Source organism: Nannobrachium achirus (genome assembly GCF_963921795.1).
Source record: "Nannobrachium achirus genome assembly, chromosome: 17".
In the NCBI taxonomy this organism is placed as follows: domain Eukaryota; kingdom Metazoa; phylum Chordata; class Actinopteri; order Myctophiformes; family Myctophidae; genus Nannobrachium; species Nannobrachium achirus.
This window is the reverse complement of record NC_137824.1, coordinates 55,959,129-55,985,258: the sequence shown is the minus strand read 5'-3', so window position 1 is coordinate 55,985,258 and position 26,130 is coordinate 55,959,129. Positions and strand designations below refer to the sequence as shown.

At 42.0% G+C, this 26,130-nt stretch overlaps 2 protein-coding genes across 3 annotated transcripts in view; both read right to left on the bottom strand.

The window, feature by feature from the left end:
* LOC308301623 (palmitoyltransferase ZDHHC5-B-like) overlaps positions 1 to 15,440 on the bottom strand; it is a 34,845-nt gene extending 19,405 nt beyond the window's left edge. Inside the window, exons 1-4 of one of the 2 annotated variants that reach the window (XM_080745668.1) lie at positions 15,324 to 15,440; positions 6,240 to 7,838; positions 5,300 to 5,421; positions 4,029 to 4,186 (exon numbers count right to left, since the gene is read on the bottom strand). In XM_080745668.1, the coding sequence (XP_080601794.1) occupies positions 4,029 to 4,186; positions 5,300 to 5,421; positions 6,240 to 6,388 (429 nt within the window). In that variant the 5' untranslated portion in view covers positions 6,389 to 7,838; positions 15,324 to 15,440. Of the gene's footprint in view, positions 1 to 4,028; positions 4,187 to 5,299; positions 5,422 to 6,239; positions 7,839 to 15,193 lie in introns of both variants that reach the window. The other variant, XM_080745667.1, reaches the window with a different exon arrangement.
* A 2,771-nt stretch (positions 15,441 to 18,211) lies between these two features.
* On the bottom strand, positions 18,212 to 26,028 carry tstd2 (thiosulfate sulfurtransferase like domain containing 2; the record flags this gene model as incomplete). The annotated part of the gene is made up of 9 exons (XM_080746819.1): positions 25,677 to 26,028; positions 24,434 to 24,732; positions 23,961 to 24,069; positions 22,940 to 23,062; positions 22,122 to 22,227; positions 21,867 to 21,976; positions 21,461 to 21,619; positions 20,527 to 20,665; positions 18,212 to 18,453 (listed from the first exon to the last, which is right to left on the bottom strand). The coding sequence occupies exons 1-9, from the start codon at positions 25,812 to 25,814 to the stop codon at positions 18,212 to 18,214; spliced, it is 1,425 nt and encodes a 474-aa protein (XP_080602945.1). The 5' UTR covers positions 25,815 to 26,028.
* Between the last annotated feature and the right edge of the window lie 102 nt (positions 26,029 to 26,130).

Here is a 26,130-nt window from a genome sequence, read left to right as displayed (position 1 = left end):
CTGGAGGAGAGCCTTGCACCGGTGGACAATGTTGAAAAATACATTATTGGCGATTGGAACACAGACATGCTTCGTAAAGAAGCTCCTCTATTCAAAAAGTTCAATAAGCTATGTAATCAACAGGGTTTCACTCAGCTCATCACCAAGCCAACTAGGGTTACAGATAACTCTCAAACCACCATAGATCTCATTGTAACCACAGACAAATCTAAAGTCTCCGCGAGTGGGACTATTGAATGTGGTGGTCTAAGCGACCATGATATCATTTACTGCACCCGCAAAATACATAAGTCCAAAGCTGACGGCCACAAAACAGTTGAAGCTAGAAACCTCAAAACCTACTCTAGCGAAGCCTTTAACCACAAACTGGAGAAATCTGACTGGTCCCCAGTACTAGCTAGCACTCAGGTCGATGAAGCCTGGCTAGGCTTTAAATCCATTTTCAACACTACCCTAGACGAAGTGGCTCCTTTGCGTAGGGTCAGGGTTAAAGCCCGCTCACAGCCATGGTGGAATTCGGAAATCTGTGAATCAATGAAACTCAGAGACAAAAAATACTCTGAGAAACGCAAATATAATCACAAACTCAAAAAAGGCCCCAATAAACACCTTAAAGCCAAATTAGAAATAGTCAGTTTAGAGGCTAATAAACTGAGAAATCGGACAACCTCCTTAATCCTTTCTGCCAAAAAAAACTACTTGGATGAGAAAGTTGAGGAAAACATCCACAAACCACGAGACCTATGGAAGCTATTTAAAACCCAGCTAGGCTGTGGTGCTAAACTCAGATCCATAGCCAGCAACATATCCATCCAAACTCCCATAACCCTCCTCACGGATAGTCTTGATGTAGCCAAAAATCTCAACATCTACTTCACCTCCATGGCCAAAAATCTGGTCAATAAACTGCCCGCTCCATCTGGGCTGTTTGGTGTTAGGCACATCTTGAAATTCTACAGGAACCTTGGGGTATGCAAAGACAACTTTAAACTTACCACGGTGTCAACTGATGAAGTGTTTAAAAAACTGCGCACCCTACCTCAATTCAAGGCCGCTGGCCATGATAAAATTGCCCCCAAATTTCTCATAGACTCAGCTGCCACCATTGCCCCAATCATTACCCATATTATTAATCTATCTATCAAGCAGGGTTATGTCCCCCAGGACTTCAAATTAGCCAAGGTAACCCCCCTGCACAAAAAAGGCAGTAAACTTGACCCTGGCAACTACAGGCCAATCTCAATCCTTAGTTCCATCTCTAAGGTAATGGAAAAAATTGTCTATGAACAGGTGGCTAGATATCTTGAAGAGAATAAACTGATCTACGAGTTCCAGTCTGGCTTCAGAGAGTCCCATTCCACAGATACATGCCTCATCTATTTGAATGATTACATCAAACGTGAAATTCACGATGGCAAATATTGTGGCATGGTCATGCTGGACCTCCAGAAGGCATTTGACACCGTCGATCATTCTATTCTGATCGAAAAACTCAAAGCTATTGGTCTTGATAGCACAGCAGTGAGATGGATGCACTCTTACTTGGTGGGGAGGGAACAGATGGTGGAAGTCAACGGAACCCTGTCCCCCCCCCTCCCAGTAAACTGTGGAGTACCTCAAGGGAGTATACTAGGACCACTGTTGTTCTTAATATACGTAAACGACATGTCATCTGCTTGTGACTGCAATCTGTTTCTGTTCGCGGATGACTCGGCTCTCCTAGTCTCAGGCAGAGACATTTTGCAGGTTGAAAAGGCCCTTAACTGTGAACTTAACAAGATCTGCACCTGGCTCAATGACAACAGACTCTCAATTCACCTAGGCAAAACTAAATGTATCCTCTTTGGATCTAGTCAGAAACTTAGCCTAGTTGAGAACTTCACAATTAAAGTAGGTGACACTGTGATAGAAAGAAAAAACCACATCTGCTACCTGGGTTGCATCCTGGAGGCTAACCTATCCAGTGAAAAAATGACCACCAAGGTAATCAATAAAGTCAATCAACGAATTCGCTTCTTGCAAAGAGTTGCCCCACTGATCAATATTAAATCCCGAAAGACACTAGGAGGTGCTCTTATTGGGCCCCTCATTGATTACGGAGTCCTTGTCTGGTATCGCGACGCCCCAGCTGCCTTAAAGCTAAAGCTCCAAACAGCCCAAAACAAACTAATTAGGGTTGTGCTTGGTCTCCCTCCTCTGACCCACCTTACCGAGCATCACCACGAAAGCGTGGGGTGGCTCAAAGTAGCTGACAGAGTACAGCATCTTGCAATGGGCCTGGTGTACAAGATACACTACACCTCCAAGATTCCCATGTACCTGACAAACTACTTCTTAAAGGTCAAGGATGTTCACGATCATAACACCAGAGGCAGCTCCACTAATCATCATCAGCGTAGATTTAACACTAAACAAGGCGCTAACTCGTTCTCCTGCTATACCATCAACATGTGGAACGCCCTTCCACAAGCCCTAAAGGAGAGCAAATCCCTAGCCTCCTTCAAAATTGGTATGAAAAGTCACCTTCAGACAGCAGCTACCCGTGACTTGTAAATAGACTAAGCCCCCATGCTCCCCCCCCCCTTTTTCTTTGTATTCTGCCTTTTGTATTTGATGTTATGCTTTTGAAACTGATATTATCCTAGATAAAGTACTATGTTCTATCCGTCTGTCTTTCAATGTTATATGAGATACTTAAAGTGTGGTTCCTGTGGAAATAAGCCTCGGCTTTCTAGGATCTCCTTTTAGTTGACCTTGTACCAGTGATTTGTACTGTCATGAAACTGTACTTTTTTCTATTGCAAACTTCTAATAAATTCTTCAATCAATCAATCAAAACAGGCACAAGGCAGTAATAGGCCCATGATATTGCGTGCGTGTGTGTGTGTGTGTGTGTGTGTGTGTGTGTGTGTGTGTGTGTGTGTGTCAGTGTTGATTTCGTCGTCTAAAACTATGACGAAAAATGTTTGTCGACTGGGGTTTTTTTTCACTGACGAAAACTAAATAAAAACTAAACAAAAACTAAGCTGTGATGACTAAAACTAAGACCAAATATATTGACAATTTCGTCAACAAACTAAAAACTAGACTAAAATGTTAGGGAGGGACTAGTGGAGAAGAGAGTAATTTTAAGTTTGGTTGCTCTCAGGTGTTGCGTGCTGAAAATAGCCAATCTACAAGCTCACAACGCGCTTGTAGATCTGCTATTTTCAGCACACAACCAAGTGTAAAATCAGTCATTACGATGCCATCAAGAACAGCCAAAATTCATTTCAGTTGACTAAATCAACTGTAGATTTAAGTCGCCTAAAATCGTATGATATTTAGTCGACTAAAATTAGACTAAAGCCCCTGAATACACGTAGCAATTCTTTCATCAATATCAACCAGCAACGACCAGAGGCGTCAATTGGGTATGGCAACTTCCATACCTTGGCTAAAGGGGAGAAAAAGAAAATGCACTTTCGAAAATAAATCCATGCCTGTTGATAAGGTATGGCAACATGACTGGTGTCTCGCACGGTTGAAGCCAGGCACAAAAAGATTAATCCAATGACGCTGCAGCTGCCAATGGCCATACACAATTGACGCCTCGGGTCGTTGCTGGTTGATATTGATGAAAATATTGCATGCGTGTATCAGGGGCTTAAAACTAATACTTTTCAGGTGTGTGTGTGTGTGTGTGCGTTCGTTCGTTGCTTCGTTCGTTCGTTCTTGCACATACGCATGCAGGACCTGTGTATGTGTGTGCCCCTTGTCTCTCCCTCCCTCCCCCCCTTTCCCTTGTCTCTCCCTTGTCTCTCCCTCTCTCCTCCTCACTCTCTCACGGCTCTTTAGCCTTTGTAAAGTGTCTTGAGATAACTTGTTATGATTTGACACTTTAATAAAATTGAATTGAATTGAACTAAATTATGACTAAAACAAAATGACATTTTATTCAAAAGACTATGACTAAAACTAAATAAAAGTTTGCTGTCAAAATGTGTGTGTGTGTGTGTGTGTGTGTGTGTGTGTGTGTGTGTGTTTACCTCCACACAGTTGTCACAGACAGAGCAGTGCGAGCAGCGTGGTGGCCGGTAGAAGCGGCACGTGGAACACCACTTCATGCGCACCTGGATGCCTTTGATCTCCACTGTCTTGTACAGCGGAGCGCGGAAATCATCCTCTTTGTCCTCGTCCTCCTCCGCTAAAATACGCACAAACGTGGTGGTGGTCAACCACCCTGAAAACTCCACATGCTGTATTTTCAGGGTTCCCACACATTTTTACCAATTACATTTCCAAAACTTTTCCAAAAAATTTCAAGAATATTTAACCCAATTTCCAGGACAATAGAACAATAATTCAGCTCAATAACAAGTCGCTTACTCCTATGCACAATGCCCAAAGACAGGTATTCTATGCCAGTGGTTCTCAACCTTTTCAGGCTGTGACCCCCGAAATAATCATGTTTTAACTGGGGACCCCCCACCCTGACGAGCACTAAGAGTTGAGGAATTTTGTATAACACGTTTCTATTGTGAAAATAGCCTTGCGTTGCGAGGCGTTGTGAGCATGTAGATCGGCTATTTTCACAATTTCTGCCTCTAATGTTTGACAATTTGGCCAATGTTTAATTTGTCATTACAGAGGTATTAACAAAATCAATAACCAAAAACAATGCATAGCTATTTTTTCCAGGACCTTCCAGGACCCTTGATCAATTCTAAAAGTTCTACAGTACTGGAAAAATATTTTTCTAATTTCAAAATATTTCCAGGAATTTCATGACCGTGGGAACCCTGTATTTTTCAAGTATCAATGTTCATAAAATGTCAGTAAATGTAAATTTTGCTCTTTTGGGGTTGATTTTCCAACCACAATACTCTTCCCGGGGGTTTGGAAAGTACCCGTAACATACAGCAGTGTTTCTCAACCACTGTGCCTGGGGACCTTTGGTGTGCCCCTGAGAAGGGTCAAGTGTGCCCCTTGAAACTGCTTGAAATTCAGTATTGTATTTATCATTTTAAAAATGATTTAAACTAGTAAAAACAGCCGATCTACAAGCACACAGTTGTGTGCTTGTAGATCTGCTGTTTTCACTACTGTTGTAATCCCGTATTATGTTGGTGTGCCCATGGATTCTTGGGACATGAAAAGTGTGCCCATGCAGAAAAAAGGTTGAGAAACACTGACATACAGTACATACACTCTAGTACAGTTCACCCTAAGCCAAGTGTGAGTGAGTGAGTGTGTGTGTGTGTGTGTGTGTGTGTGTGTGTGTGTGTGTGTGTGTGTGTGTGTGTGTGTGTGTGTGTACCTCTAGGGAAGACTCCAGGATCCATAAACGTGGCCATGCAGAAGTTGGCAAGTGTGAAAAGGAAGATCACAGCAATATATATAGGAATTACAGAGGAGAAGTACTCTGTTAACCATGGGCACCTGAAGAAAGACGAAGAGAAGACAGAGAGAGAGAGAGAGAGAGAGAGCATAAGAAAATATTCAACATTTAACAAGCTGCACATAAGATGACAGGATCAGGTATGACAGGAATTACAAAAAACAATTGTGCATGGGAATATATTATTATCATAATCATTAAGCAAACACTGCTGGGTACACATTTGATTGTTAAACTAATAATAGTGAGAAATGTGTGTTTGCTTTACGTGTGTGTGTGTGTGTGCGAGCGTGCGTGCAGGGACGTGCTGGGCCCCTGATTCAGCCCGGGAAAAAGAGTTGGAGAGGCTCTCTCTATAGACCTGCTGCTACTCAAAAGATTTGCCATTTCAGATCATGACAAGTGACAAGCCAGTGCGGGCCAATTACTGTACATGAGTTATATTTCGTCGTTGTCTGGTGGAAACCTTGTATGTCCAAAACCATTTGTTTTGTATTTATCATTTAAAAAAATGATTTAAACTAGTGAAAATAGCCGATCTACAAGCACACAACGCCTCGCGGTGCGAGGCGTTGTGTGCTTGTATATCGGCTATGCTTTCCGGCTTTGCTTTCCGAAAAAATGTATCAATTTGAAACTTGGAGATACGAGGTTTCTGCCCGACAGTGACGATTTACTTTGTTGGCCGCCCAGCCCCCGAAATGGAACGAAGGCAGACATTTTATTTAATTTTTTTTCCTAATGGCCGGCCTGGACTGGCCGGGAATGAACCGGCCGTTCGGGAGTTGTCCCGCTTTTCCCAATGGCCAGCACGTCCCTGCGTGCGTGCGAGTGTAAAAGAACGAGAACACACACTTACGTGAAGCAGAAGAACAGCGTCGTGGAGCCGACCAGGAAGGTGGTGGCTGCCGAGACGGGGACGTAGCGGCTGGGGCGAAACGGTCGGGGAGGAGCGGAGGCCGGGCCCCCTACTCCTCCCCCGACCCCCCCACTACTGAAGCCCGGCATCAGAGAGAGAGCGAGAGGGAGGTGGGGGGAAAGCGGTCAAGACAGAGGGATGGAGAGAGGTCTGTCTAACCTACTGTAAAGGGAGCTCCAGGGGTCAAAGCGGTGACCACCACAGTAATGTCGGACTCGGCGGCAGGGCCATGACTAAAGACCCGAAAAACGTAACCGTGTTACCATGCAAAGCAGCAAACGGAAGGGAGATGCCAACGAAGGCTTGCCAAGCTTTAGCGATATCTTGCCAGCTGCCGTCACTCAGCACAAATAGAAATCACTCCAAAACGGATATGATTCTTTTATAAAGCAATTTATGGTTCTGCTTGCATCCGTATAGATTGTTCCACGTGTGTAATTTCATGCACACAGTTTCAAACAGAAGCTCGTGTTATTAAAACTGTACAACAGCAATACGATACAAAAATAGGTGGGCTATTCATAAATATTTCCATATGGCTTCAATGTAACTATTTGGTGCAAATTATGTATAAATATATTCTATTCTAAGCTGCTCCCTGGCACCAGTATAGTCAAAACGTTTGTGCGTAAACACAAGAGGTGCAGACACTGGCTTCCAGAGCAGTCTAGGCTTCTTCCTACACCTGAAACTCTATAATTGCATTGATGCTATTCATCCTTTAATGCTGTGCTTAAGTACTGATGACCACCTCTCTGAGCATTTCTTTTTAAATACAGATATATATTATAGATTAAAAAAAGACAATCAGAAAATGAAGAGGTAGTGGAAGGACAGAAGCACTGCGGGAGAACAGATAGGAACCGAGCACATCTACTGATGACTTCTGTTCTTCTGGTCTGAGAGGGGTTGTGTAGGCACTGAGTGGGTGGGGCGCGGTAGTAGGGGACAGTTCCAGCAATTAAATATATTAAGTCAGCAGGAAAGAATAATAATGCACACAAAACAAAAATCTATTTCAAAAACCAATGGCTAAAGCTGATAAACAAAACAAATAAAAGTCCATTTGAATAGTTTTCCAAAAAAAATAAGCGTTTAAAAACAAAAAAAAAGAATGCTAAATCGTGCCATTTGAAAGTAGGCTGGAAACAACAAACTGGTTCAATTGGCTGAGCAGATCTCCCTCGGATATTCTGAGACCTCTGTCATCAGTCTAGTGTCAATACCGGAGCAGAATCAACTCATTCCAAACAGAACCCCTGCTGTGAGCGTCGCCAAGCTATCGCCGCACTTGGCCAGACCAGGGTGTTGTGGAAGAAGCCCCGCCCACCTCCAAATTCTCTGCAGACACACCTCCCTTCCCATGGTTCCTTTTAAATGAAATCGCACGCGGCTACAGTAGGTTGTTTTTGCGACGTAGTGGGGAAACACATCAGTCTTTTCCTTTTTTTCTCTGCCTCCTTCTCTGTTGTAGTGTAGTTTACTGTACACCAGCTCCGTCTGCTTTCATCCACCACTGATGTAAACAGATTAATGTCCCTGTAAAAAGAGAGAGATAATCAAAATTAGATACAGGGTTCCCACACATTTTTTACCAATTAATTAGAATATTTAACCCGATTTCCAGGACTATATAACAATAATTCAGCTCAATAAGGAGTCGCTTACTCCTACGCGCAATGCCCAAAGACAGGTAGTGTATGCCAGTGGTGCTTAACCTTTTCAGGCCGTGACCCCCGAAATAATCATGTTTTAACTGGGGACCCCCGACCCTGACGAGCACTAAGAGTAGAAGAATTTTGTATAACACGGTTTTATGTTGCGAGGCGTTGTGAGCATGTAGATCGGCTATTTTCACAATTTCTGCCTCTAATATTTGACAAGTTGGCCAATGTTTAATTTGTCATTTCAGAGGTATTAACAAAATCAATAACCAAAGACAATGCATAGCTATTTTTTCCAGGACCTTCCAGGACCCTTGATCAATTCCAAAACGTTTCCAGTACTGGAAGAATATTTTTCTTATTTCAAGATATTTCCAGGGATTTCATGACCGTGGGAACCCTGGAACATACTGTAAACATATAATGTACAACATGACAATATTAAAAGGTAATGCCAGCGATTCATTTGTTTTAACTTCAAAAGAGGCTGCATGCGGCCCGGGCCACCGGCGTGGTGGACTGTAGGGCTGTCACGATTATGACATTTTACATGACGATTAACGATTTAATTGTGTATTTGTCATTAACAATTACATCTGTTTGGCTTTTAGGCTTTGAAGTTGAACATGGCAACCATGAAACATAAATATACAAAGAAGAAATGACTGACATATTTGACAAATTTATACTTTAAAAAGAACATTGATAGTGGAAATAGCCGATCTGCAAGCTCACAACACATGGCTATTTCCACTACTTTTTGAAAGTGTTTGTAACTATATTAACATTTCTCAACATGGAAACGATTATGACGATTAGGCAAAATAATTGCGATTAACTCAAATAATTGCGATTAGACGATTATGTAATAATTGTGACAGCTCTAGTGGTCCGGGCATCCTAGGCTGCAATAACATCCTGACAATGTGTCCCGGGTTCGAATCCCATCCCGACAACTTTGCTGCGGGTCACTCCCCATCTCTCTCCCCTTTCCTGTCAGTCTGTCCAATCAGGCATAAAGCCCCCCCCCCCCCCCATCCTGCATGCAAGGGCTGTGTGTAGGGAGTGGCAGGCTATTTGTTTGAAACTTGAAGACTTTCTTCTCACAGTTCCATTATTATTTCACAATATCCTTGCTGACTAACCATGACTAGGTTAAAAGGCAGACAAATTGCTTTGCTGTGTGAGCCTGTGTCCTCTTGTCTTCTCGACCGTGCACTATGGCGCACAGAGCTGGCACACAACATAAACATCACCTTTCACCAGAATGCCCTTAAGTGGTTCAACTGAAAACAGCCAAAAACAAACACCTGAATATACCACAAAGAAATGTATGGTTCATTAGGGGAGAGTGTTTTCTGCTGGTGTTTCAGTACGAGTGTATCAAAGGGTGCGTTTGGAAATGTGCACCGGGTGTGGTTAGGGTTAGGGGTTAGGGTTAGGTTTAGGCATAGGCATAGTTTTACTGAGTTTAAGGTTAGGGTTAAGTTTAGGCATAGTTTTACAGAGGTTAGGGTTGGGTTTAGGCACTCACTACACTGAGCACACACCCGGTGCGCATTTCCGAACGCACCCTTTGATACACTCGGACTGAAACACCAGCAGAAAACACTCTCATGGTTCATTAGAGACATTATTTATTAGACTATCTCAAGAGTTCTACTTCGATCAAGCAACGCAGGGTTAAAATCAGTCCCTGTGTGTGTGTGAGCACACCGAAAACAGATCCGGACTGATAGTGGAATCTGATAGTTAGGACACACCCCTCCTCTCAACAATCACCAGCACAGGCATAACACCACTGTGACCCATTGAACAATCACCAGCACAGGCAACACATAACACAGGCACAACAAGTGTGACCCATTCAACACTCAACAGCACCGTCGTGTAGGGCTGTCACAATTATTACATAATCGTCTAATCACAATTATTTGACATAATCACAATTATTTTGTCATAATCGTTTACACGTTGAAAAATGTTAACATTTTCAATAATTTTCAAAAACAGTGGAAATAGCAGATCTACAAGCTCACAACACGTTGCAGTGCGACGCGTTGTGAGCTTGTAGATCGGCTATTTCCACTATCAATGTTCTTTTTCAAGTTGTCAAATATGCAAGTCATTTCTTTTTATATTTAGGTTTATATGTGTCATATCTTCCATGTGCAACTTCAAAGCCTAAAAGCCAAACAGGAATGTAATTGTCAATAACAAAAACACAATTAAATCGCTAATCGCAATTATTTGAGTGACAATTAATCGTCATGTAAAAATAATGTCATAATCGTGACAGCCCTACTGTCCTGGCAATCTGGCTAACCGTCGACAAATAAAAGCGAACGCCCACTTTGTTGGTTCCTCTTCATCTGATGCTGATCTCATGTGTAAGCTATCAGAGTCTGTCTTGAGAGATTACTGTCGTGGAAACACAGTTACAACATCACTGTGGTCCATGACCACAGTGATGGACCATGCAATGGTAACAAATAGGGGTGTAGCGATGTAGTAACTGTATCGAAATATCGTTTTCAACTTAAAGAATCAAAGTATATCGAAATGAAAACATCTAAAATCGAATCGTATCGTTTTATTTTGTATCGTATCGAATCGGCAGTGCAAAGAATCGATTGTATCGATACTACCTAAGGCTACTTGTGCATTGTATTTAGCATTTTTAAGAAGAAACATTTTAATTGAGGGGTTTAATTACTTTTCCTTTCAATATAGCTACACTGGTCTATCGATAAATGAGTGTAATCTCTGGGTTCATGTCAAGGTGCAGGTTTGTCAATATACAATGTCCATGTATTTGGCAGATATTTATATCCATAATAATACATGTTTCCCTTAAAAACCTGCACTATCCACACCTTTCACACAGATTTAATTTCTTTGCTAAATATTTACTATATGGATTTTAAATCATTGAATCGAATCGCCATGAATGAACCAATATCGTCCATGTATCGTATTGTCAACCATGTATCGCGATATGTATCAAATCGCTATTAAAATGTATCGTCACACCTCTAGTAACAAATGTCATCCATTCAACGATCAACAGCATTGACAACACAGTCACGTCATTAACCATTCATTCAACAACACTCAATAATAGGACAGGGTAGGGCTGTCACAATTATTACATAATCGTCTAATCGTGATTATTTGACATAATCGTGATTATTTTTCATAATCGTCATAATCGTTTCCAGTCAAAAATAGTGGAAATAGCCGATCTACAAGCTTGTAGATCGGCTATTTCCACTATCAAAGTTATTTTTTAAGTAGTAAGTTGTCAAATATGTCAGTCATTTCTTTGTATATTTAGGTTATGTATCATATCTGTACAACTTCAAAGCCTAAAAGCCAAACAGAAATGTAATCATCAACGACAAAAACACAATTAAATCGTTAATCGCCAATTATTTGAGTGACAATTAATCGTCATGTAAAATGTCATATCGTGAAAGCCCTAGGACAGGCACAACGTCCTTGTGAGCTTTCAAAGATCAACAGGTCAAGGACCACAATGTAAATACGTCTTGCCTTTATTGTTTTTATCCTTGCATGTTTTCATATGCATGCCTGTACCCTGCTATGCGTGCGTGCGTGTGCGTTTTAAGGAAATGTCGGATCTAATCAAACCAAACTAAACACCATTGACACAGACATGTCACTGTGACTTCACTGGCACTACTGGTGTGAACTTAGGCACAACATGTCAGTGTGACCCATTCAATAATCAACACTGGCAATAATGGTACTGACCATTTAACACTCAACAGCAATGACAACACTGGCAGCACCCACCACACTTTGACCCATTCCACAGGAGTGTCGTGGCAACATAGGAACGTCACTGTGACCCAGGCCATTGGACAGCACTGGCATGATGCATCACAGGCACACGGTCACTCTGGGACCCATTCAACAGCACTGGCATCACAGGTAGAACGTCACTCTAGCCCAGGTTGAGGGTTCCCCAATTAGTTTTCCCCAAGGGCCGAATCATGTCTAGGGTACCAAGCCGAGGGCCACAACATTGCAAGGGCCGAAGGTGGCATTCCCGCTACTCCAGCGACAGTTCAGATATCGTCGTTGTCGGGTGTAAAATCTTGTATGTCCAAAACCGTTCGTTTTGCATTTATCATTTTAAAAATGATTTAAACTAGTGAAAACAGCCGATCTACAAGCCAGCACACACCGCCTCGCACCGTAGATCGGCTGTTTTCACTACTATTGAGAGACGGCCTTGAATGAAGAAGCAGGGCTTTACTTTGCGAAAGAACGTACACATTTGGAGATACAAGGTTTCCACCTGATAATGGCGATATACTAGTGTTGTTGCTGCTCTTATACCACCATTATTACTGGGGTTGGTGGGGGCCTGACAGTAGCCCCCTGCGGGCCGCAAATGGCCCACGGGCCGCCTATTGGGGAACCCTGCTCTAGCCCCTTTTCGACTGCAGCTTTAGCACCACACCACACCACACCACATAAATATATCTACATTTTCCATTACACAAAAGTACCCCTATCGGTAAGAAACAAATGGACCCTTTTAACTGTGATTAATACAATATACAATTTGTATTACAACTATGCTAATTATAATACACTATAATGGATTATAACTGTGATTATAATACACTATAAAGTATTAATGTATTACTATGATAACTATAATACACTATAATAGATTATCACAGTGGTTATAACACAATAGAATCTATTATCATGTATTACAACAATATCCTGGAGGTCTAAATGAAAAGTCGTCGAGTGATCAGTCATTATGAAGTTTTTGGCCCTGTTTGGCCTTGCTACTCTGGACTGGAGTGGATACTTTTTAGTACCATGTTTAGCACCACTTTCACACCACTCTACCCAGGTCCTTGTAGTGGAAAACCTGGCACAAGTGGGCGGTGCGGAGTGGAGTGGTGTTGGGCCAGTCAGTGGAAAAGGGGCTAATTTCCCATATTCCCTCCCGATTAGCTATTCCCATATTCCCTCCTGATTAGCTACCATTGCCTTCTAAAGTTTGTGTATACGACCTGACGGTCGCTTATCTCCCGATTTAGGGAGTCTTACTGGTAGTTAAATACTTTTAGTAGAGTAATAGCGCAATATGTGTAAATAGTGTAATAATGTAACAGGTTTAACACTTATGTTGCAATGATTTTTTCCGGCCAATGTCCCGCGTTGCCATGGTTACCATAGACTTCCATGTAATTGTGCAAGTGTGTAAAAAGTGCACGCCCATGCCTAGATGATGCACCACGTGTGTAGATGCTGTTCACAGCTTTCAAACAAAAAAATCCGCTTGGAAATCCGTGCAGGCATTCATGATTTATCAGCCATTATGTTTTCTACAGATGTAAACAAACATGGCTGCCATGTTTGAAAGAATGGGTTGGTGTGGGGGTTAAACATGCAATTTCGCGATCGCGATCATGCCTAATACATTTCTGGAGGTCCAAAAAAAAAAATTGAAAAAAAATCTTTTGAAAAAAAAAAAAAAAAGATTTTTTTCAAAAACGGCCCAAACTCGGGAAACTCGGGGTTGGCACAGCACTAGTACCAATACAAACTCGGGAAACTCGGGGTTGGCACCATATGTGTTTTAATAGTGTAATAGGTGTAATAGTGTAATAAGTCTAATAGTGTAACATCGCTTTATGTGTAATATTGAAATAAATGTGATAGTGTAATAGTGTAATATCGCAATAAGTGTAATAGTGTAATACTGTAATACGTGTGATAAGTGTGATAGTATAATAATGTAATAGTGTAATAAGTTTAATAGTGTAATAGCGCAATATGTGTAAATAGTGTAATAATGTAACAGGTTTAATAGTCTAATAAGTGTGATACTAATAAGTCTAATAGTGTAATACCGCATTACTTGTAATAGTGTAATAGTTTTAATAGTGTAACTGCACAGCACAGCCCACCAGAGCCCAATATAGTCCAGCACACCTAAGTCCAGCCCAGTCCTGCCCAGTGGAGTATAGACCAGGGAAGGGGGTACCCAATCAACCCAATCAACAGCACTGGCATCACAGGTACAACGTCACTCGGTCTGACTGTGACCCATTCAGGCACGTCACTGTGACCCAGCCACAACTAATCATCTCGTCTGCCTCCACAACAAATCCCCCCATCCCCTCCTCCTCCACGACAATAACTGATGTTAATCCATTATCCTCAAATCTCCAGGTCGAACCTTGCCTACTAACTGTCATGTCTGTATAGCTCGCCAATAAACAGAAGCAGCCACTCAAAACCAAGTTTAAATGCCAATTCTGAGCGTGACAATAACGTTGACAGTGACTTAGGTGGCTCCCACAGAGTTCAATGTTATATTGATTGGTACTATGCTTTGGCTATCAGTTCATATTGATCTTATTAACGTTTGAATGACAAGAAGAAATGCTTCCAAGTGATAAGCCCAATAAGCATTACCAGGCCAGGACACTGCGAACAGCCAGCCAGAGGCGTCAATTGGGTATGGCAAGCTATGGCAGCTGCCATACCTTGGCTACTAGGGGGGAAATAATAAAATGTACTGTAATCGTGCCTGTTGCTAAGGTATGGCAACATGACTGGCGTCTTGCACGCGCGCGAGGGCGCGCGTGCAAGACACCAGTCATGTTGCCATACCTTAGCCTTTTCCGAACTGACGCCGCTGCCAGAGCAGCCAGTCCAGTCAGCTAGCGTAGCGAAGCATCAACATGCTAACAAGATGATTTGCCTCATAAAACTGACTGCTTAACGCTACGTACCGTGGATGAAGTTTATCACTAGAGACCGTTACGCATTTGAATGACACGGTGACTGAAGTGAAAGAGCCTCCGGTTGGGATATAGACAGTGATATATAAGCCAGTAACGGTCAGCCTCCTCAAAGTTATTTTGCGACACTGGCTGTTCAGTGAAGAACCCCCCCAGCGGCGTCAGTTCAGAAAAAGCTAAGGTATGGCAACATGACTGGTGTCTTGTGCAAGACACCAGTCATGTTGCCAAACTTGCCATACCTTAGCAACAGGCACGAATACAGTACATTTTATCATTTCCCCCCCTTGTAGCCAAGGTATGGCAGCTGCCATAGCTTGCCATACCCAACTGACGCCTCTGCCACACACACACACACATATACACACACACACACACACACACACACACACACACAGCTCAACTAATGTTAGTTAGCCAACGTTACCTGGCTAGTAGTAGAGTTGAAGTTTGTGCCTTTCGCGAACCGCCGGGGGTCTTTCTCTCTCTCTCTTGTGAGAAAGAACTGCGGTAAAAATGTCACAATGAGCGACTGACTGGCAATAAATGTCGTGTACCTAAATGTTCAGCAGCATACGGGTTCTCCTCCTCTTATGGGGTTAAGGGTGTGTGTGTCATTTGGAGTTGAGTTCTCTCTGCTCTCTTTTTTGCTAGCTCTGCTGCTGCTGCTAGGCCGACACAGGAATCCCGGAACTGCTCCGTCCATCCTTCTCAGGTGGAAGTGGTCAGCCAATCAGGGGTTTGAGAGTTGGTCGAATTCTGGATCCCATCGCCCGGAGGGGAGGTCCCGCTGTGATTGGCTAGCCTGAATGTATCCAGGCAACCTAAACCACAAATACAGGGGTCTTCAACGTTTTCAGGCCAAGGAAGGACCGTGCCAAGGACGGGACCCCTTAGTTGAGAGAGAGATGAATGAAGCAGGGACCCCCACAACTTTTTTCATAGATTCCATATAGTTTCATTCATCGTTTGACAGCACAATCATCAGTGTATTTTGGATTCATGTCAATTTTCAGATATTTAACCACTTGAACTTGACCTTTCACTCTGTACTTAGTCTGCTCTTTTCCCCCTCTACACCAAAGCTCTTTGCTGAAAATAGCCGATCTACAAGCTCACAATCATCAGTGTATTTTGGATTCGTGTCAATTTTCAGATATTTAACCACTTGAACTTGACCTTTCACTCTGTACTTAGTCTGCTCTTTTCCCCCTCTACACCAAAGCTCTTTGCTGAAAATAGCCGATCTACAAGCTCACAATCATCAGTGTATTTTGGATTCATGTCAATTAGTGTTCTCAGATATTTAACCAATTGAACTTGACCTTTCGCTCTGTACTTAGTCTGCTCTTTTCCCCCTCTACACCAAAGCTCTTTGCTGAAAATAGCCGATCTAATAGCGCGAGGCGTTGTGAGCTTGTAGATCTGCTATTTTTGGCTAAAGTAGATGCTAGGGAACAAGTGGTTAGACAGGAGAAAAAGTTTCTATCACACAGAGTTACCCCTGCAGTAACTCTGAGGACCCCCTAGGGGTCCCGGACCCCCTGTTGAAGACCCCTGCACTAATAAAAGAGTACAAGAATAATACACAAAAGTAAACACCATCAACGTGCTGTTAATAAATAGCTGCAATACAATACAATACATTTGTTTTGTAAAAATTCTATTTTTTTCCACGGACATGAGGGTCCATTTAGTTCCATGTGTACACTTTAGTTAAATAAAATGTTTGAGAACCACTGTCCTAGTGGACTCCTAATGTGCCATAATAAATCAGTGTCATACTTATTCTGAAGAATATCCTGAAGACTTGACATTCAGTATCAAAATAACATAATTGTGTGTAAGACAGAAAGTCGTAAGATTTGCCACAGACAAGGCTTTGCGAAGGACATGTAGCAGTGTGACTCAATCAAAAGTCTAGTATATCCTTTGCCACCTTAATAGCAAGACGTAGAATACTGCTGGGGTGGAAATCACCAACCCCCCCCCCCTCAGTCGCTATGTGGCTCAAAGATATGATGAGTTTCCTAAAATTGGAAAAAAATCAAATTTTCACTCAGAGGCTCAGTTGAGAATTTTTTCTTCTATTGGCAACCGTTTATTACCTATTTCGAGAACTTGGAGGCACTCCCAGCAGATCAGCCTACGCCATAGACATGCTCATTGGTCTGTTCAGTATATGTTTGGTCAAATATAAGGAATATACATTGTGTAGGGACAGGATCTGTAAATGTTCCGCCAACACAGTACCTGTCTAAAACTTGATGATGATGAGGATATGTGTGTATCGAATAGTTCAACCCACTGATGACTTTACTGTGAATGTTTTTTATTTTTTATTCACCTTAAATGTTCTGTGGACTGATAGGACAATGACGACAATGGGGGGAGGGATGGGTTGGGGAGAAAAAATAAATCTCTTGATTATACTGTAATGATGTAAATCCATTGTTTGTTTGACTTTGACATGAATAAAGATATTCTTAAAAAAAAATAAGTCTAGTATATCTCCTGGTACACAGGGAAGACCCTTTAGCCTGGTGGTTAAGATGTTATACTTTCACCCGGGTACCCAGGTACGAATCCTCTGTGTTATACAGACACAGTTGTCCATGTAAGGACATATTGATGACCTCTCTGAATACATTATAAACATCCCTCCAGGCAGTGGGGTCGTGACCCTACCTTGGAGATAGTGGTCCCTGTAGACAGGTATACATTTTCTTTGCAGGTTGCTGAGTTTGTCCAAGAGTGGATAGGGGAACAGTACGTGACCACGTGCTATTCCCTAACCCAGTGTTTCTCAACCTTTTTTCTGCATGGGCACACTTCTCATGTCCCAAGAATCCATGGTATGGGCACACCAACATAATACAGGGGTGATAAATATCGTCACTGTCGGGAAGAAACCTTGTATCTCCAAGTTTCAAATTTGTACGTTTCTTCGCAAAGTAAAGCCCTGCTTCATCATACAAGGCTGTCGCACAACAGTAGTGAAAACAGCAGATCTACAAGCACACAATGCCTCGCACCGCGAGGCATTGTGTGCTTGTAGATCGGCTTGTAGATTGTGTGCTTGTAGATCGGCTGTTTTCACTAGTTTAAATCATTTTTAAAATGATAATACAATACTTCCTTTCAAGCAGTTTTAAGGGGCACACACCAAAGGTCCCCAGGCACAGTGGTTGAGAAACACTGCCCTAACCTCATACCTCAACATAATTTCTACTGTACTTTTCACCTGTTGGTGTGTAAACCAGTACAAACTGTATTAAAAAGAATGGCTTTCCACAATATTACAATTCTTTATTTTTTTTATCATTTCAGTCATCTGCAAACCTCTTCATTGATGCTTTGCTGGAAGCCAGAGGGCTACAAAGTTTCAGACCGATTAAAAATGTCCCTTTGTACAAACACTCTCAGAGATGACGACAAGTCTGCATCACATGACCTCCTGGGGAACCCGGAGTCGCCCGTCTGTGCACTCACACTCCTCTTTCTGCTGTGGAGTGGAGGAGGAAGGCTCATCATCGTTTTGTGCCTGGCCCTGTTTGGTTTGGCAGGTAAGGCAACAGGCGGTGCGCCCTTCCAGTCGGCAGGCGGGACAGGAGAGCACCAGCTGACAGCAGAACTGTGTAGTACACAGCTGGTACTGGTCCCATGGTGAGCCGCAGTACCGGCACTCTGGAACATGGGACAGAGGTGAGGAATGACATATCTGACAATCTATCAAAAAATGTCACTCAATAGACCATATTCACACCGCGGCCATCTTGGATCACATGACTTCCTGGGGTAGCAGCCTGCACAAGCCTGCATTACAAACCATTGTGAACAATGGAGCGATGGTCCCAAAATATGAGTTCTGTTCAACCAATTTATTTTTACAAAATTGATAAATGGGCAGATGACAACATCATCATCCCCAAAATGATTAAATAGAAGGGTATTATCCACAATATTCATGGTAGTTAGGCTGCAACCTTACTGTGTACAAAGACTTGCTATCTGTGCAGTGCTTGCTCCACTATCATATTAAAGGAGCTATAGTCAACTTTTTCCTGAAAAAAGGATGCTAGTCTAAAAGACTAGAATGTAAACAAAGTGTCGGTCCGATAACGGCCAAAATGATTATTTTATCATTATTTTACGCTTTTTGTGGTCATTTTTTAATAGAAACACATGTATGAAGCTTATTTTTTCATAAAATATTTTTGAAACATTATTTTTATTTTAGCATCCGTTTTTCAAGAAAAAGTTGTAATATTAACAATTTGAAGGCAGAGCAAGCACTAGTCTGCATACTGTAGCAAGTCTTTGTACAGAGTAACACGGCAACCTAACTACCATGAATATTGTGGATAATACCCTTCTATTTAATAATTTTGGGGATGATGATGTTGTCATCTGCCCATTTGTCAATTTGGTAAAAATAAATTGGTTGAATAGAAGTCATATTTTGGGACCATCGCTCCATTGTTCACAATGGTTTGTAATGCAGGCTTGTGTAGGCTGCTACACGAGGAAGTCATGTGATCCAAGATGGCCACGGTGTGAATATGGTCTATACACAACGTCACCTGACTTTTTTATTCTTTGCCAAAGCATAAATTAGTACGCAAATATAATATTAAAATTACAAGCAAAAAGCAAATGTCATAAAGTCTACAATTTGCTGTCATTGGTATTTAATTAGTTGATGATCAATATGACCGTGTGGATGTAATATAACATGCTAAAAACAGGGGTATTCAACAGTAGCCTCGCAAGCCATCCCGAGTTACGTCATCACCAATGTCGGTCTGGTGTCCCTCCCATCGAGTCTCTTTATGAGAATTTACGGTCTAATTTCCAATCAAAAGGCTGCATTTCGAGCGAACCCGCCTCACACCGCTCCTGATTGGTCGAGCGGCTGCTACAGCTCTCGCATTTTGTAAACAAACATGGCGGACCCCTTGTCCGATGCGAGTTCACAAATCGCAAATAAAAGCTGCATTAAGCGAAGTTTTATCTGAAATCAACGGCATCTCATAACTTAAAAACGAACAACAGTTTGCATCTTTGGAATTTCTGTCTGGAAAAGACGTATTTGATGTTCTCCCGACGATGTTTTGATGCGCTGATGACTACTGAATGGACCTGTCAGTCAAAGTGAGTAACTACGTCATTGCGTAATGCATCGTCTATGGAGAACTCCCAGACTCTCTATTTGGAGAGTCTGGCTGTTGAGAGGCTACTTCAACAGGGGGTCCAGGACCCCAAGGGGGTCCTCAGAGTTACTACAGGGGGACCTCCAAATCTTTGTGTGATAGAAGCTTTTTTTTCTCCTTTTCTATATTAACCACTTGAACCCTAGTGTCCATATTATGAGAACTTTAGCAAAGAGGTTTCGTGTAGAGGGGAAAAAGAGCAGACTAAGTACAGAGTGATAGGTAAGGTTTATTAAGTATTGACAGTTCAAGTGGTCAAATATCTGGAAACACACATTTACATGAACCCAAAATGCACTGATGATTGTGCTGTCAAACGATGAAACTATATGGTATCTATGGGTTGTGGGGGTCCCTGCTTCATCTCTCTCTCAACTAAGGGGTCCTTGGCCTGAAAACGTTGAAGACCCCTGGTCTAAAACAATAACTTTGGGGGATTCTGTCTTGACTGTGGCATTACGTGTTAACTATTTAGCGTTCTTTTTTTTCTTTTCTATGCAACAACGACAAAATCGACAAAATCACATTATTATTATTAGACACAAACCTGAGATGACGTCACTGTTGGAAGCGATAGCGTAGCGCTCATCGAACACAAACAGTTTCCCACGATAGAAGCCCTCGGGGAAATGCTCCAGGTACTTGTGTATCCCTCCCTTCAGCTGGTACACCTCCTTACACACATCCTGAAGACAAAGGCAGTTTATTTATTCAACCAGCAACTTTCACAGAACTCTATCCTATTTTTAAACATTTAAAGCTATACTGTGTAAGTTGCTCAACTAGTGGTCAGTAGTTGAGCCAGTAGTGTGAGGCCCGGACCGGGCCTCACACCGCCGCGTCTGCCTCCACCTCGCCGAGATCTATCTTTAGAGGGGTCCCTGGTTCCTGTGCGTTCAGGCATTCCGGAGAAACGGACTCCTTCACCCGAGTATATGCTGTTGTTTTGTTGAGGCAAGCTACTTCCTGAGAAGTCAGCAAGATGCGCTGTGATTGGCCGGCAGTGTATAACCCTCGCTGTGATTGGCCGGTAGTGTATGATGGCGTAATTTTTTCGCGGAAACCGGACCCCGGCGAGGATCACAGAAAACATATAAAGAGAAGGCTTTAGAAGCTGAAAATAACGGAGTGGGTGTTCTAAAACTTTAGCGATTTAACAGTTAGGACAATTTTAAGATTTGTTTTATAAAAAAAGTTACATGGTATAACTTTAAGCCTTATTTCATACTTCATTGTATGATGGTTGGTGGTGGATGGCAAAAATAGCCAATCTACAAGCTCGCCGTGTGATGAGCTGTGAGCTTGCATGTAGATAGGCCTATATATATTTTGTGTAACTTTTTCCATCTATGACATGCCCACAATAGAGACTCCTTGTTCAAAGTGGTTAAAAATTCAAATTTAGGCTGATAATCGGGTAATTTGGAACTTAACTACTAGCTAATGTAAACCCAATGTGATATCGAGACAGGCAAACTCACTTTGGAGCGGAGGTAAGCCGAGGCACGCTCACAGCGGATTCCCCCAGTGCAGTACATCAGAACCTTCTTGTCTTGGAACAGCTCCAGATTCTGGTCCACATAGTCTGGAAAGTAGCTGAACTTGCGAATGTTGGGGGCCAGACAATTACTGAATTGTCCCTAGTAGGGAGAAATAAAAATGAAATTGGAATTGAGTAATTTACCACCATAAGGTTTATTAATCTGAGCTCCTAATCACAATTTAATGCGTTTGAATCTGGCTTAAGAACTGTGTCAGACACACATCACGGTCCGCTGCATTATTCACATACTAACATGCAATGGCGGTCAACACTTTCCTATATTTATCAAGAATCTTGATTTATATACAGATATTCAATTGAGACAGATATGACATTTTACATACAATTTTACTCTCGTAAAAGTTTCTGCAGTCCAATAGTATGGTATCGTTTGCCCCATTGGATAAAAGGCCCTCCACTTCTTTGTGAAATTCTTCAGGTTGCAAGTGAATTCCTGAAAGAAACAAATGTGAAATGTGTCCAACATTTGCCTTCTATTCAGTCACCACCACTGTGTATTATGATTAGTTTCTTTTAATTTAATTCATTTTGACTATGTACAGAAAAGGGCTATACAAATAGTTATATGTATTGAGTACCTGCCAATCTATAGGAGAGGACATCAGGGCTGACTCCCATGGGGACTATCTCCTTGTAGACACCAACCCTCAGATCAGAGAAACACTCTGCACCACCATCACTAATCTAGACAATCACATGAACAATATATTATGATTGAGAGAGAGAGAGAGAGAGAGAGAGAGCGATCTATAAACATATATGTATTGTGGTAAAGTTCATCATTTTCCGTAATTTAATTAGAAATATATATTCTAGATACATAATCATACATTGCGCATGCAGTGAAATATTCAAAACGAGACCACTCAAAACAAGGATTTATAATACATAAATGTCAACCTTCTGAAGTAAGAGTTGCTTAAAGACCACCGTGAAATTTCCACAGTCAGTGATGATTTGGGGTGCTATGGCATCTAGCCATTTACTGCTTTTAAAAAAATAAAATGTACACAATATTTGTTTTTCTTTTATAGATTGATCTGTATATCCTCAGAAAAGGCTACCCGCACGTTTAGCTGTGTTGCTCATTCCACGATTGCACAATCCTTACAAAATATACCTTGTTGTAAAGGTGGCTAATACCAATTGGTATAATTTAAGGGGTACCCTTAAAGGGCTAACCCTTTTAGAGGAGTTCTATTAGGCCTATGTAAAGGCCTATGTATTTGCTTAAAATAATACAAAGTAGTGTTTCATCATCTGATTAGTTCAGTCAATTAAATCTATTCTCAGTATGGCAAGTGTGTGTATGAATATATGCACCATGCATTATATTATACAACAGATATTTGCACAGCTTGTGACAACCAGTGGTTTCCTTTGAACTCATTCAAACCTTAAAATCTTCTTCCTCCATTATCTTGAAGAGTGGATGTGAGCGCATTGCCTTGATGTACATGTCAGCAGCCACCGCAGTGCCCCCAACAGTTCCATTGATTCCTTCAGTGGCCACCCTCACCTGAGAGAATGAACCATAATCATTAGCCAGATGAACCCTAGCGTCCAGGGGCGTCACAAGGGGTAGGAAAGTGGGACTGAGTTACTAGGGCCCAAGGTGGTGGAGAGGCCTTAATTATTTTATACCTTAGCTATTGAAAAATAGCAGATATACAAGCTCACAGCGCGTCACCGAGTGCCGCGCTGCGAGCTTGTAGATCTGCTATTTTTTTAAAGTCGTGAACATTTATGCAAATCTTTGAATATATGTATTTTTTAAGCGAACATTTGTAACTCAAATTTTGCTTCTGGGGGGGTCCCTGGAACTCAATATTTTGAGATGGGGTTCCGTGGCCAAATACATACCATTTTGGGGGTCCTTCAAATGAAAAGGTTTGAGCTCCACTGACATAGAAACATAGGTTTTTCAAAAAACCTCAGAAGGATTTGAAATATTCAAAGATTTTCATGATTTTTTCAAAAATAGCAGATCTACAAGCTCGCAGCGCGGCACTCGGTGCCGCGCTGTGAGCTTGTATATCTGCTATTTTTCAATAGTTAAAGCACAGGGGCCCCGCAGTGAATCCTTGTACCCGGGGCCCAGGATTTGGTGTGACACCCCTGCTAGCGTCATTCTGGACATGTCATTTACAGGCGAACATTCAGCAAAAATTGTAAAACAGACTGAGACGGGGGAAATAGAAGATCTACAAGCTCAGTTATTTTTGCCAAAATGATTTAGTGTAGACAGGGATAAAAAAAGAAGGGACCAAGCAAGTATAGACACAGGGAGATCACGGACAACGATGCATGGATATTAACCAATTCATTAATCAATAATTAACATTAATGGCTAATAATGATTATAGATACTTTAGATTTTAGAAAGAGTCAGATCCAAGCAACGTAGATGTACTTACCTTGCCGGTTAAATGGAGCTTTTCACATAAATCTTTCTGCCAAGCCGAGATGACATGCGGGTCTTCCACCTGACAGTAGCAGTAATACAGAAGTACCTTGCCTGGACCCCTTTTTAAGAAGAGAAAAAAGTGTATTCATTAAAGTGTACTGTATGCAATAGTGACCCAAAAGGCATGGCTGAACCAAAGAGAAAAATCACACCCAATGTGAAGTGAGCGGTGGTCGTGCTTGCATAACGTCTTCAGACTAGGATTTGAGTCTAGGATGTGTACAGGGTATGCTACACACACACACGTTTTTGCTATGGCAAAACGCTGAGGAAAAAGGCTACAGACATACGACATATGACATCACTAGACAAACATGATGCTACGTACACACATTTTACTATGGCAAAACGCTGAGGAAAAAGGCTACAGACAGACACACGCACAGCCAATCTTAGGCACCGCTCAAAAATAAAGACAAATACTTTTGAAGCTGATCCTCAGTGATGTAACTCGTGTCTGGTATCCACTCTGCAATGTTCACCGGCTCTGCCCGCTGCACACTTGGCTGTTGAAGCGTGGCGGCTTCTTTTTCAAGTTGGCTCAACAAATGTTCAAACATGGACTCTGTGAGTTGTTGAACTTCAGATTCATGACACTTGGCCACATGCTTGTGAATGGAAGAGGGTTCTGCGAATGTCTGTCCACAGCAGCACCAAGCTAGCACGTGATTGCCTTCCGTGCAGCATCCATCCGCCTTTGATGCCACAAATGATGCGAACGCCTGAAAATAATTAATATTTATTTAGGATACATATTTAAAAGAATCATTGGTCAGTTGTTCTCAACTACCATCAGTAGTCTGGGGAACCATTACACCATTGGTTCTCAAAGTGGTCCTTGAGGGAGTTCCAGGGGGTCCCCAGCTAAATGATAGTAGGAACCAAATGGACCCTTATGGGCCCAAATTTGGATACATCATAGTACTGACATCACAGACTGGCCTGGACTCAGAACACCAATTACACCATATATGGGCATAAAGATCTTCTCAACGGGCACTCCAACATGGAACACCATATATGGGCATAAAGATCTGCCCAACTGGCACTCCGACATGGAACACCATATAGCCTATACAGTGTTCCATGTTGGAGTGCCAATGGGCATAAAGATCTGCCCAACAGGCACTCCGAAAATTACGAGACACCTACATTCAATCCCTCATAGTCATATAATGTGCCCCATGCACAAGGACTAGTTAACATTGATTTTATAATATAAATTGGGGTCTCAGAGATAGAAAAGCCATTAAATGGTGGTCCGTAGGACCCTCAACGGATTCTCAACCATAATCATTTCAAGGATCCCCAGTTTGACATGTCAAACTGAGGATCCTTGAAATGATAATGGTTGAGAATTACTACTAGAGCCAGTAGTAAATATCTTCTCTTATGGGCGTCCCTAGCAATCTGGTATATCTTTTCAAATGGGGGTTCGTGGGCTAATAGTAATTAGAGTAAATATAGGGGTCCATGACATGAAAACGTTTGAGAACCACTGTCCTACAGCAAAGAGTGAATTTAATTAAAGTTGAGGTGCCCAGAAATACCTGGTGCCTGCCTGAGTACCAACCTGCTGCCCACTGGACCTGTCTACCAACCTGCCCAGTGTCCACTGGACATGTGTCCATCTGAATGGGACGTTGTTGTTGTTGTTGTTACTCACCTTCCTCCTGCAGAGTGCATGGTACTTTTTCAGAGCGGCAGAAAGAGGAGGTTTTTCTCTTTTGGATCCATGCGTTGTTGTAGTGAACGTGTCCAGATCAAAGCCTGTGAACTCTGCAGAAATGTGCTTGTTCTCCATGGTTTTCAAAAAAAAAAACACCCAAGTTTCACGACTGAACTACTTGTTTCAGAGGCAACCAGAAACGCAATCTTTTGAAGGATAACGAAGAAAATAATAGTACAATTTGCTGTCATTCGGATTTGCGTCACATGTCACTACACTATACCAACAAATGAATTGCGGTAATTAAAAAACGAAAATAGAACTAACCTTAGGAACTAACTAACCAGACGATGCGATGGACTAGAGATGGGATTTATGGCTCTTTGAAGTGAGCTGGATCTCTGGGATCCGTTCCTTTCAAAGAGCCGTTCAAAAGACTCATTTTAGTTAG